Genomic DNA, 14,141 nt, shown 5'->3' on the forward strand with positions numbered 1-14,141 from the left:
TTGTTAAAATCTGTTTACTTGCTGTTGTAACATGGTTATATCTACACTTGTGTTAAAATGTAATAAAACCTTATTATTCTGTTCTTTCAATACTTCACATTAGTTTTAGCTGATACTATAAATTTGGATATCCATCCAATACCACGCAGTTACAGGGGCAGCAGCTATAGCCATATCAATGCTGATACTTTAAATGTTCAAGTATATTGAATGATATAATCTTTGGTAGAAAATATAATCAGACAAAAAAGCAGGATGGTGATGTAACAATATCAATTAAATATTTAAATTATTTATATTTTTGGTTCTGATTTAAATAATTAGTTTTTGCCCTCAAAATTCTCCTGTGTCCAGGGACTTATTTTCTAAGATTGTAAACAATAAAAACGACAAAAGTTTTTTTGATTATAAAAACAAATATCTGTCTAACCACTATGGTATCAACCGAATAATGATTTTATACTTGGTATAGTTACTGTCTATGTTTATTACCGATCCACCCACCATTGTTTACATTGAAAGCTCCAGCTTTGCAGTTAGCATATTTTTTTATGATGTAGAGTGTGTGTGTGTGTAATATGTGTAGATATTTCTCGTCCTCCAGTGATAATGCTACTTGTAAGAAACTTACTTTATTTGCCGCCATTTTCAGCGAGGGTTGCTGAATGAGAAGTGCCTTTGCACTGTGGAAGGATGTCAGCCGCTAGCGATGCGGGCACATTGTTTGCTTGTCTGTCAAATTTGCGGAACACAGCTTGAACGTGTTAACATGCATTATGACGATATAAGGATTACATTAAAATCTCTATCGTCAACCTTTAATATCATTTATCGTGCAACTCTAGTTAAACTGTGACGCAAAATTGTCTGTCCAGTAGATTGACCCGAATGGTACATTGTCGTTATGATTAGACTAACAATCGTTCCAAAACAGATTGTATTTACCATTAAGAAGGTTCCACTGTATTCACATAAACAACACACTCAGGATAGATAGATATTTAAGTCTGTTAAAACACATTTGCAACAAATGGTCTTCAAAGTGCAGCTGTTAGTAAAATAAAGCAATGACGGGGATCTTACTGACCTTCCTGCGACTGTGTGGTCTTGTGGCTGGGCCGCAGCAGTGTTCCTCTGTGAACGGCGCAGTGACCCCCCTGGATTGGAATTAGGCCGGTTGGACATTGGCACCTCTCTCCTGAAGGGACATACCCTTTCTAGACACTACCATTCACTGCAATCAAAGACAGACAGGAGCCTAATCAACACATGTAAACAGAACTGAGATATACTGTGTAAGGAAAGCTCCCCATTTAAAGATTGTATCTGCTTCTTCGTAAGGGCACATATAACGCAAAACCAACATCTCTTACCGATTTGTACCTGTATTTGTGTATTGGGGATCTGCATAAGTCCCGAAAATTTGAAATCAAACCATGGAAGCATTGTGTAGATATTCATAGAACAATCTTGCCTTCTTCCAAACCTCCTCCAAACAAGCCCTTTGAAGTTTGCCCAATTTGAGACGTTTTTCCCAAGTGTGACGTAAGCAGATATTTCCATACATGGTAGACATTTATCCGAAGAGCTTCGTGAGAGTCTGCTATAGTCAGTAAGTGCCTCATTTGTCTCCATCATCTTGTTGTGGGGCAGACCGGTTCGTAATTGCACATGCATCCTTTTATGTTGCCATTTCTAATACATAGTAGCGTATAGTTCTAAAAGATCCAATCAAAGTGGAAATACGCACATAATGCTGCATTCCATTAACCTCGGAAGTTGGAAGTTGCCGCTAGAAATGACATCACAGCAGAGTTGTGAATGCTCCATTTACGAGGTCGGAAATCAAGATGGCCACATGCACAAAAGTTATATTTGTGCTTACCTTGTCTGATTATAAAGAACCTATGAGAAATTATTAGGGGTGTAACGGTACGTGTATTCGTATTGAAACGTTTCAGTACGGGGGTTTCGGTCTGGTTCGGAGGTGTATCGAACGAGTTTCCACATGGACATATTAAGTAGCATACCGCACGTTGTGTAAACGATGCACACCGAGGCACAACGCTCGGCATGCTAACAGCAACCGGGCTACGGTAGACTGACCATACCTCCTCTTTTCAGTGAATATGTCCTCTTTTGCAGGGCTGTCCGGGTGGAGTTTCTTAAATGCCTCAAATGTCCAGCATTTTAAGTTAGGGTTGCGTGTATTTTCAATGTACGTTCAGGGGTTAAAACAAATTGTGCACGCAGCAGCATTCGTGATGGAGGGGCAGAGACAGAGAGAGCGAGAGAGTTATAATAAACATGCATGCATCGTCAGGCTCTGCTTTTTACCCATAGATTTATCAGATTTAATTTTTTATTATCTATAGCAGGGGTGCCCACAGCTAATGTTTTAAAGGCCAACGGCAGATTCTAAAAATACTTTTAAAATAAACAAAAACATAACAAAATTGAAATAAAAAAGCTTAAAGGCTAAATGTAATTTAGAAAAAGTTGCAATGTTGACTAATAAAACAAAGCAGTTTTTTTTTCTTTCAAACTGTCATTTCTCAAAACATAATATTGAATCAAAATTAATGTTATTATAAATTATTGACCTATCCAACGTTCCCTTTACTTCACATCAATATTCCACTAAGAAAAATATTTTTGGTGGAAGATTTTGCAAATTTGGTAAATAAATAACCAAAAAATGTATATTTTGTTGTTTTCTTACTGTACCGAAAATGAACCAAACCGTGACCTCTAAACCGAGGTACGTACCGGACCGAAATTTTTGTGTACCGTTACACACCTAGAAATTATGCATTTTCTTCTGCGACCTTCAAATGGTAAATGGGTTGTACTTGTATAGCTCTTTTCTACCTTCAAGGTGCTCAAAGCGCTTTGACACTATTTCCACATTCACCCATTCACACACACATTTACACACTGATGGCGGGAGCTGCCAGGCAAGGCCCTAACCACTACCCATCAGGAGCAATGATGAAGATTCTTGCTCAACGACACAACGGACGTGACGAGGTTAGTAATAGGTGGGGATTGAAACAGGAACCCTCACGGCCACTCTACCAACTGCGCTACGCCGTCAAACACGGTGGATGAAGAGAAAACGGACGTTATAGATAGCAAAATAGAACCACATGAAATAAATGTACATTACATTACAGTAACATTACCATGTAGAAACGTCCAACAATGCATTGTATACAGCTTATTTAGTGTGACAAAAACTCAGCAGATATTATAGGAGCGTATAGTATTGCTTAAATCCGGAGCAGCCATCTTTGAAGCCAACTGCTCAGAATGCCTGACTACAGACTCGGAAAACTGACCTTGAGGGATGTTCCAGTTGAAAAGAGCAGTCTACCAAGTCAAATTCCTTTTGTGTTAAACATACTTGGCCAATAAATCTGATTTTGACTTTGAATTCCGGACTTTTAGTACAAATGGAACGCACCGTAAGACCGCCCACAAAGCTGGGAATCTTGAAGGGACGGACGGTCAGAAAGCGGTTTGAAGATGGTCTGTAAAGCATGATCCATGCAAAATTTTGACCAAAGACCCACCATTACATGCTACATAGACTACAAGTAGAGATGTAATGATATGCATATGTTTAATGTGAATTTAATGTTATTCAGACAGCAATGTGTTTATGTTTCAAAATGATTCAACTATTCAATGTCAAAATATAAACAGTAGAAATAATTAACAAAATGTCAGCTACTGTCTTGTTCTAAAACAAATGAAAATAAAAATGAAATGTAGCATTTAAACAGGCTGTACTGTAGCAAAAGTCATCACGTCTGCCACAATCATGTGTTAATTAATGTGTAAGACACGTCTTCCTTGTCAAGAGCAGTTTTGATTTGGGCTTACATGGTAAACAACTAAAATGAATGTTTTATCCAGACGCATAAATTTGTCCAAATGTGGCCAAGTAGACGCACTGTGGGTTTATTGTACGCCATCTACATAGCTAAAAGAAAAATCTAAGGAAAATAATCCCTTTGCCATTTTCCACTAGTTTTCTTTAATATATAAATGTTGAATATTCCCTCTTGTCTTCTATGACTCTCTTGTCGTCATTTGTGGTGTGCGTGTCTGTTGTGAATTCCCTTCCTGGTTCGATAACCTGCCCTATCTTGCCTCTGATTGGCCTGTCCATAATGTTGTGCCTTAATCTTAACCAATCATCACTCATCATAGTAAACCAACCAACTAATCATGGATTTTCTTATATTATATGTAAACCAACCAATCATCATTGATGTTTCCCAGATATTTTGTCTCCTGCCCGTGGAGTTGCTTTGCTACGTAGCTTTGAGTTTTAGTTAATAATTTTTAAGGGAAAACCATAGTTTTTACCACTGAATTATCAAAAAACTTACACATTATAGGAAAAACATAGTTGTTGGCAGGTATAGAAAAAAGATGGATCAAGATTTTAACACACACTGTAGGTCGTAAAAAATTGAAAATATTTTTTTATATTTTAAGGCGATAAAAAGACGGATTTTCGACTATAGGCGGAAAAATCACATGCCTGCACATACCAAAATTTAGACAAAAAAATCATAATACGACCACCTTAAGTCAGTTGATTTGCGGAACTTTTGCTTTTTTAATTCTATTTTATCAGCTTGCGAGCATGGCAAACTACCTGTAAATCAAAAGAAAACTTGACGTTTTACTAGGGTTGGGCCAGAAAACTATATCAATATGTATTGCAATTGACACGTAATCGATACCAATAAAAATGTGTTCGATAAAACGTTGAGTATTTATTTTATTTTTTTGGGGGGGGTTCAACGAAACCGGAAAGAATGAAGCAAAGTTGGTTGCATGAATAAAGGCACTCGGGGTGTGGTGACCTAGAAAAACAGGATGTAATCAGTAAACAACGGAGGGGACACATTAAACAGCTAATCAAGCGAAAGTATCAACTATCAAGTTTGGTTTTGACATCTTACTGTCTCGTTGTTGATTCTCTGCATGGAATGAGAAGAAAACTAAAAATGAGTGAAGCAGAAAGTGAAGAAATTGTCGACAAAGCAAAAAAAGTCACCCTCAACGGGTATGGCAGGTTTTTGGATTTTTTCCAGACGGACCATAGACCTTCATCGTGCTTTTCTTTTCAACACTCGTCTGTTCCCTATTCGGATGTACAGAAACAACAGGCAGGAACTAAATTGTGGGACAGTAGAAATAAAAAATATATAATAGATGTGTTACTTTGAAATAATAATTTGGTCCAGTAATATTTAAATAGTAAATACTTAATGACATTAATTAATTTTCATACTTGAATAAGAATAACGGACAAAATTAAATGTTACACAGACCAAGTAAATAACTACCTGGCATTAAATGTGCAAAACATTGTGTTCTCAGGTTTACCTGTTTGCATTATTTTGTTATACTTTAATAATCATTTCGTACATGCTTCTTATTTTTGCACATAAACTTAAAAAGGTTATTGCAAAGTGTTTACATTGGTTGTTTGGGTGTTTTCCATGGTAGTGTTGACATTTCCTTCCCATTCTGCCTTGATCACTGAGGGGATTATAATCAGAGGAACGTTCTGTTTGAATACTGATAACAATATATTTGTTATCAAGGTCCATAGTGTTAATAGGTCATAGAAATATCAATAATTATAGCTATTGCCCAATATAAAAAACTTACATCACGATACAGTTTTCAGCCAAATCGCAGAGCCCTACGTTTTGACACATTTTTGGCACAAAATGCAAATTAACAAAAGGTTGTTTTTTTGGGGGGCGTGGGGGAGACAAAGGTGAATTTTCCAATAAGATCACAGTTCCTGTGGGGGATTCAAAGGTGTCCCTTTCAAACAGGCTGATGATGATCTGATCAACTGATACACAAAAGCAACTTTAATCCTAACTTCACTATCCTAAAAAGACATTATATAAAATAAAGGCTTTTTTTTTAATAAAAGGCTTAATTAAAAAAACTAAACACCATATTTAACAGGTGTCAAACTCAAGGCCTGGGGGCTGGTCAGCCACATCATTTTATGTCGCCCGTGAAAGCCTGGAACTTTGCGTCAATAAAGCATTTGATCTATGTTGATAAATGTTAACTTTCATTTTTGACAAAGATTTTCAGGCAATTGCAATTTTTCTAAACTTTATAATTACCTGATCATGCAGCAAGATATTCCAAACATTTTTGGTGTCAAAAATCACCGAAATTAGGGATGTCTTTATACATTGTTTTCACTTCAGTTACAATACCCATGTTGGAGTCTTGAGTGTTGGCCAATACCGATATTAATCCGATACAATATCAGCACAAATCATAGTATATGAATACAATATATTGTAGTGTAGAATGTTAAGAAAGGATCGATCAAGGGAAATTAGCCAGAGAACCACATAGTATGAAAAACACTAAACTATTTACTTTTAACATTATGACAAACGTATGCTGTCTTTATATTAAAGAACATTGCTAACTAGTTTTTTGGCCACAATAATCCTTCAGTTAGGCTTTGCACATGTAAACCACTTCCATCGGAGCTTATACCGGAAATCCAACAGGCTTTTTGCCTATCACGGACCACAACAAGTTATCCGTTAGAAAATAAATACAACAAATATGAAGCATTTATACATTTACATACAACATACATATAGTATATGTACGTGAGCAGCCATTACTGCATGAAAACGAGTTTGACTCCCCTGCCTTAGTCCTTTTTGGATACGAAAAACCGCATTGTTTTCATTTTTTTGTGATTTCTTTTGTTTTATTTCTGTACTTTACTGTAAATATATTAGGATAATTTAGTTTGATTTGTTTTGGCATGTCAAAATAAACTACCAATTGTTAATGAAACGTGCCAAAGATCCCAGTATCCCGTCCATAAACACTGCACATGCATTAACCCAGTATATGGAGAAACATGTTAACAGTTAATCAAGGGCCCTGGTAGGCCCACACTGACAGTACACCCTGCCCTTTGCGTCTACTTTAGCTGACAAAGCTCACCTTTTCTGCCTTCACGCCAACTTGTCACGTGTTCGGTAGTTGACGCCGTTGACGTTTTTTTTAACTCTCAACCTAAACCCAGTTAAAAATGTAAATATCGAATATCATTTTTGGTATACTTAGGAATTGCCACAACAGGACTTGGCCAAAACCGATATTAATCTGATACAATATCAGCACAAATCATAGTATACATATACAATATTGTGTAGTGTGGAATGTTATGAAAGGATCAATCAAGGGAAATTAGTCAATTATTTACTATTAACTTTGTGACAGACTTATGCTGTCTTTAAATTAAAGTCAATTGTTAATTTGTTCTTTGGCCACAATAATCGTTCAGTTAGGCTCAAGACCAGCTTTGCGTAATGTAAACCACTTGCATCTGCGCTTTTATGGGACGAAAAAACGTATTGTGTTCATTTTTTTTGTGATTTTTTTGTTTTATTTCTGTATTTTTCTGTAAATATCAGGATAATTTAGTTTGATTTGTTCAAGCATGTCCAAATCTACAACAAATTGTTAATCCAGGGCCCACATTGACAGTACACGCTGCCCTTTGCGTCCACTCTAGTGGACAAAGCTCACCTTTACAGCTTTTACCCCAACTTGTCACGTGTTCGGCAACATCGAAGCGCAACTTCATTCAACACAACGCAGTATGTTTATCCAAGCCGCGATAAGCGAGGCCTAGTGTCTTTCTGACGTCTACAGCACATTTTAACTGGTGACATAAATGTTTTTTGGGGCTTGGTATCTTTTGTAAAAAACACACAAAATAAATAAGACGCACAAATCCCACAGCAAGGTTGGATTTGTGCCAGTATATCGCGACAAGTCGCTGAAAGGCCAATGTTTTGTTCTGCTAAACTGGAGCAGAGATGAAAATGCATAGTATGTTAACTTTTTTTTAACTCCCAACCTAAACTCACTTATAAATGTGAATATCGAGTATTATTTTGTGGTGTACTTAGCCAATATCGATATTAATCTGATACAATATCAGCACAAATCATAGTACACATATACAATATTGTGTAGTGTGGAATGTTATGAAAGGATCAATCAGGGGAAATTAGTCAGAGAACAACATAGTATGAAAAACACTAAACTATTTACTTATAACATTATGACAGACTTATGCGGTCTTTGAATTAAAGTCGATTGTTAATTTGTTCTTTGGCCACAATAATCCTTCAGTTAGGCTCAAGACCAGCTTTGCGTAATGTAAACCACTTGCATCGGCGCTTATATGGGACGAAAAAACGTAGTGTGTTCATGTTTTTGTCATTTCTTTGTCTTATTTCTGTACTTTACTGTAAATATCAGGAGTATTTAGTTTGATTTGTTTAAGTTTGTCCAAATGTACTACCAATTGTTAATCCAGGTCCCTTTTAGGCCCACACTGACACTACACCCTGCCCTTTGCGTCCACTCTAGTGGACAAAGCTCACCTTTTCTGCTTTTACCCCAACTTGTCACGTGTTCGGCAACATCGAAGCGCAACTTCATTCAACACAACGCAGTATGTTTATCCAAGCCGCGATAAGCGAGGCCTAGTGTCTTTCTGACATCTACAGCACATTTTAGCTGGTGACAAATCTTTTTGGGGGCTTGGCATCTTTTGTAAAAAACACAAAATAAATAGACGCACAAATCCCAGAGCAAAGTTGGATTTGTGCCAGTATATCGTGACAAGTCGCTGAAAGGCCAACATTTTGTTCTGCTAAACTGGAGCAGAGATGAAAATGCATAGTATGTCAACTTTTTTTTAACTCCCAACCTAAACTCACTTATAAATGTGAATATCGAGTATTATTTTGTGGTGTACTTAGGAGTTGCCACGACAGGACTTGGCCAATATCGATATTAATCTGATACAATAACAGCACAAAACATAGTATACATATACAATATTGTGTAGTGTGGAATGTTATGAAAGGCTCAATCAAGGGAAATTAGTCAGAGAACAACATAGTATGAAAAACACTAAACTATTTACTTATAACATTATGACAGACTTATGCTGTCTTTAAATTAAAGTCGATTGTTAATTTGTTCTTTGGCCACAATAATCCTTCAGTTAGGCTCAAGACCAGCTTTGCGTAATGTAAACCACTTGCATCGGCGCTTATATGGGACGAAAAAACGTATTGTGTTCATTTTTTTGTCGTTTCTTTGTCTTATTTCTGTACTTTACTGTAAATATCAGGAGTATTTAGTTTGATTTGTTTAAGTTTGTCCAAATGTACTACCAATTGTTAATCCAGGTCCCTTTTAGGCCCACACTGACACTACACCCTGCCCTTTGCGTCCACTCTAGTGGACAAAGCTCACCTTTTCTGCTTTTACCCCAACTTGTCACGTGTTCGGCAGCATCGAAGCGCAACTTCATTCAACACAACGCAGTATGTTTATCCAAGCCGCGATAAGCGAGGCCTAGTGTCTTTCTGACGTCTACAGCACATTTTAGCTGGTGACAAATCTTTTTTGGGGCTTGGCATCTTTTGTAAAAAACACAAAATAAATAAGACGCACAAATCCCAGAGCAAAGTTGGATTTGTGCCAGTATATCGCAACACGTCGCTGAAAGGCCAACATTTTGTTCTGCTAAACTGGAGCAGAGATGAAAATGCATAGTATGTTAACTTTTTTTTAACTCCCAACCTAAACTCACTTATAAATGTGAATATAGAGTATTATTTTGTGGTGTACTTAGGAATTGCCACGACAGGACTTGGCCAATATCGATATTAATCGGATACAATATCAGCACAAATCATAGTATACATATACAATATTGTATAGTGTGGAATGTTCAGAAAGGATTGATCAAGAGAAATTAGTCAGAGAACAACAAAGTATGAAAAACACTAAACTATTTACATTTAACATTATGACAGACTTATGCTGTCTTTAAATTAAAGTCGATTGTCAATTTGTTCTTTGGCCACAATAATCCTTCAGTTAGGCTCAAGACCAGCTTTGCGTAATGTAAACCACTTGCATCGGCGCTTTTATGGGACGAAAAAACGTATTGTGTTTATTTTTTTTTGTGATTTCTTTGTTTTATTTCTGTATTTTTCTGCAAATATCAGGATAATTTTGTTTGATTTGTTTAAGCATGTCCAAATGTACTACCAATTGTTAATCCAGGTCCCTTTTAGGCCCACACTGACACTACACCCTGCCCTTTGCGTCCACTCTAGTGGACAAAGCTCACCTTTTCTGCTTTTACCCCAACGTGTCACGTGTTCGGCAACATCGAAGCGCAACTTCATTCAACACAACACAGTATGTTTATCCAAGCCGCAATAAGCGAGGCCTAGTGTCTTTCTGACGTCTATAGCACATTTTAACTGGTGACATATGTTTTTTGGGGGGCTTGATCTCTTTTGTATAAAAACCCACAAAATAAAAAGACGCACAAATCCCAGAGCTAAGTTGGATTTGAGCCAGTTTTTCGCGACACGTCACTGAAAGGCCAACGTTTTGTTCAGCTAAATTGGAGCAGAGATGAAAATGCCACCTTTTTTTAAGTCCCAACCTAAACTCACGTATAAATATGAATATATAGCATTATTTTGTGGTGTACTTAGGTATTGCCACGACTGGGCTTGGCCAATATCGATATTAATCTGATACAATATCAGCACAAATCATTGTATACATATACAATATTGTGTAGTGTGGAATGTAATGAAAGTATCAATCAAGGGAAATTAGTCAGAGAACAACATAGTATGAAAAACACTAAACTATTTACTTTTAACATTATGACAGACTTATGCTGTCTTTAAATTAAAGTCGATTGTTAATTTGTTCTTTGGCCACAATAATCCTTCGATTAGGCTCCAGACCAGTTTTGCGTAATGTAAACCACTTGCATCGGCGCTTATATGGGACGAAAAAACATATTGTGTTCATTTTTTTTGTGATTTCTTTGTTTTATTTCTGTATTTTTCCGTAAATATCAGGATAATTTTGTTTGATTTGTTCAAGCATGTCCAAATGTACTACCAATTGTTAATACAGGTCCCTTTTAGGCCCACACTGACACTACACCCTGCCCTTTGCGTCCACTCTAGTGGACAAAGCTCACCTTTTCTGCTTTTACCCCAACTTGTCACGTGTTCGGCAACATCGAAGCGCAACTTCATTCAACACAACACAGTATGTTTATCCAAGCCGCAATAAGCGAGGCCTAGTGTCTTTCTGACGTCTATAGCACATTTTAACTGGTGACATATGTTTTTTGGGGGGCTTGATCTCTTTTGTATAAAAACCCACAAAATAAAAAGACGCACAAATCCCAGAGCTAAGTTGGATTTGAGCCAGTTTTTCGCGACACGTCACTGAAAGGCCAACGTTTTGTTCAGCTAAATTGGAGCAGAGATGAAAATGCCACCTTTTTTTAAGTCCCAACCTAAACTCACGTATAAATATGAATATATAGCATTATTTTGTGGTGTACTTAGGTATTGCCACGACTGGGCTTGGCCAATATCGATATTAATCTGATACAATATCAGCACAAATCATTGTATACATATACAATATTGTGTAGTGTGGAATGTAATGAAAGTATCAATCAAGGGAAATTAGTCAGAGAACAACATAGTATGAAAAACACTAAACTATTTACTTTTAACATTATGACAGACTTATGCTGTCTTTAAATTAAAGTCGATTGTTAATTTGTTCTTTGGCCACAATAATCCTTCGATTAGGCTCCAGACCAGTTTTGCGTAATGTAAACCACTTGCATCGGCGCTTATATGGGACGAAAAAACATATTGTGTTCATTTTTTTTGTGATTTCTTTGTTTTATTTCTGTATTTTTCCGTAAATATCAGGATAATTTTGTTTGATTTGTTCAAGCATGTCCAAATGTACTACCAATTGTTAATACAGGTCCCTTTTAGGCCCACACTGACACTACACCCTGCCCTTTGCGTCCACTCTAGTGGACAAAGCTCACCTTTTCTGCTTTTACCCCAACTTGTCACGTGTTCGGCAACATCGAAGCGCAACTTCATTCAACACAACGCAGTATGTTTATCCAAGCCGCGATAAGCGAGGCCTAGTGTCTTTCTGACGTCTACAGCACATTTTAGCTGGTGACAAATCTTTTTTTTTTTTTGGACTTGGTCTCAATTGTAAAAAAAAACTCACAAATCCCACAGCAAAGTTGGATTTGAGCCAGTATATCGCGACACGTCGCTGAAAGGCCAACGTTTTGTTCTGCTAAATTGGAGCAGAGATGAAAATGCGTAGTTGACGCACCGGTATGTCACCTTTTTTTTTTTTTTTTTTTAAAGCTCCCAACCTAAACTTACTTATAAATGTGAATAGCGAGTCTTACTTGCCACGACAGGAGAAAGCAAACACTTACATGTCGAACACGGCGGCATTAAAAGCCATTTAGGAGCTAGCTCGCTAGCCAGCTAACTTGTTGTATTGCCTGCGTGCTCCAGCTGACAACAACTTAGCTCACACGTCATGTTGCCATTTTATTTAAACCTAACACGGGAAGACAAAAACCACGACAAAACAAAACGGTTACCCACCATGTCGTCCCACCGGCGACAATGCGAATGTGTAACTCACGAGTAGCGCTAGCCAGCGAGCTAAGATGTTTCCCGAGCTGCCAGAAGGCCAATGCCCGACTCTTAGTGACGCCAACTGGCGTTTGTCTTTAATGTTTCAGAGGCGGACACAAGACTGAGCCGCACACGCGACGTGTCCATACTCCAACTACCATATCTTGTACAACAAACACGAAACACACAAGCACCCCTAGTAGTCGAGACTGTGAAAAAACAAAAAAACAAAAAAAAAAACGATTCGCATGCTAACGCTAGCCTAGCCGTACGCGGTATACGCGTTGGCGATGTGTTTACTCGCAAACAGAAGCCTGACACCAACCGATCGCGACTCGGCGAACCGTGACCCGGTTGGCCGTTTTTCCCCTCACCGACCTCGGCCCCGATTCGGTCGTAGCGCCGATCGTTGACGATCAAACAAGAGCGCCAGCACGGAGCACACAAGCTAATCTGCCTTGTTGTCGCTAGCTTGCCTTTTTTTTTTTGTTGTTTTTTTGTCAGATTGTGTAAACAAACGCATTTATTCTGGGGGGGAGAACAGTGTCATTTTGAGTTTATAAACCAAAAGTGCGTTCACGTAATGTAACGCGAAATGGAGTCTTGATACCCTTTTAGACACACAAAAAAACAGGGAAGCAGATACGAGATTCGAAATCATAACCAGTTATGTTTCGATGATGATTTTTGTCTGAAAACGTTTCGAGGTAAATGTCATTAAAAAAGATACATTTAGTGTTGATGTTGTTACCTATTTCTTCCAGTGTTGTAGTTGTAACAGACAGTGCACCAGCTCCTCTTTTCTCTCCACTAGCCTTGGCTGCTAGTTTACCATCAGCTGAGCGGCCCGCAACTTGGATATGCATCCGCCCGATTCCTCCGCGCAGAGGACTAGTTTCTTCCGAGTTTAGCTTCCGGCCTGTGCGTAATAACAGCCCTCAAATGAAACCGCTTCGCCAATTTAAACGTTTTTATCGATGAATAATAATTTATTTCAATCTTATTTTTTGACATATACCGGTTGTCATCGCAATTGGTTAATTTAAGTGTTATTTTTGTATTATTCGGTCCTACTGATGGTTATTGATTTTCTATAAATCAAATAATACAAAATGCCACATTTTCTCACCCGTATCAAAAAGTGTGGAGTACGAGTCATGGTGGATTTGAAGGAATCTCTCTTCAAAAATAACAAGGTCAGTGGTCATTTGCCACACTTCCTGTTTACCTTTGTCAGTGAAGAGGCGGGTCGATACAGGAATCGATTTCAACACGCGCGTAATATCGGTATTGGTTAAATACTTGATATTTCCCTGTTTATATTCTTATCCTTATTCATCATTATCATAACACTGTATACTTTAATATATCAATCAATCCATCAATGTTTATTTATATACCCACAAAACAAACCACAACGACATCCTCGGTAAAACCCACATAAGGGCAAGGAAAAACTCACCCCAGTGGGACGTCGGTGACAGTGACAATGATGACTATATGAGAAAC

At 37.7% G+C, this 14,141-nt stretch overlaps 1 protein-coding gene across 7 annotated transcripts in view; it reads right to left on the reverse strand.

The window, feature by feature from the left end:
- The window catches only part of trip12 (thyroid hormone receptor interactor 12), a 68,275-nt gene extending 54,492 nt beyond the window's left edge, over positions 1–13,783 (reverse strand). For 5 of the 7 annotated variants that reach the window (XM_061919060.1, XM_061919059.1, XM_061919058.1 and 2 more), the window contains exons 1-2: positions 13,384–13,543; positions 1,088–1,234 (exon numbers count right to left, since the gene is read on the reverse strand). In XM_061919060.1, coding sequence (XP_061775044.1) covers positions 1,088–1,185 — 98 coding nt within the window. In that variant the 5' untranslated portion in view covers positions 1,186–1,234; positions 13,384–13,543. Of the gene's footprint in view, positions 1–1,087; positions 1,235–12,599; positions 12,752–13,383; positions 13,544–13,761 lie in introns of those variants that run through there. The other 2 variants (XM_061919056.1, XM_061919055.1) reach the window with 2 other exon arrangements.
- Between the last annotated feature and the right edge of the window lie 358 nt (positions 13,784–14,141).

The sequence above is a fragment of the Nerophis ophidion genome, linkage group LG13 (assembly GCF_033978795.1).
Source record: "Nerophis ophidion isolate RoL-2023_Sa linkage group LG13, RoL_Noph_v1.0, whole genome shotgun sequence".
Classification (NCBI taxonomy): domain Eukaryota; kingdom Metazoa; phylum Chordata; class Actinopteri; order Syngnathiformes; family Syngnathidae; genus Nerophis; species Nerophis ophidion.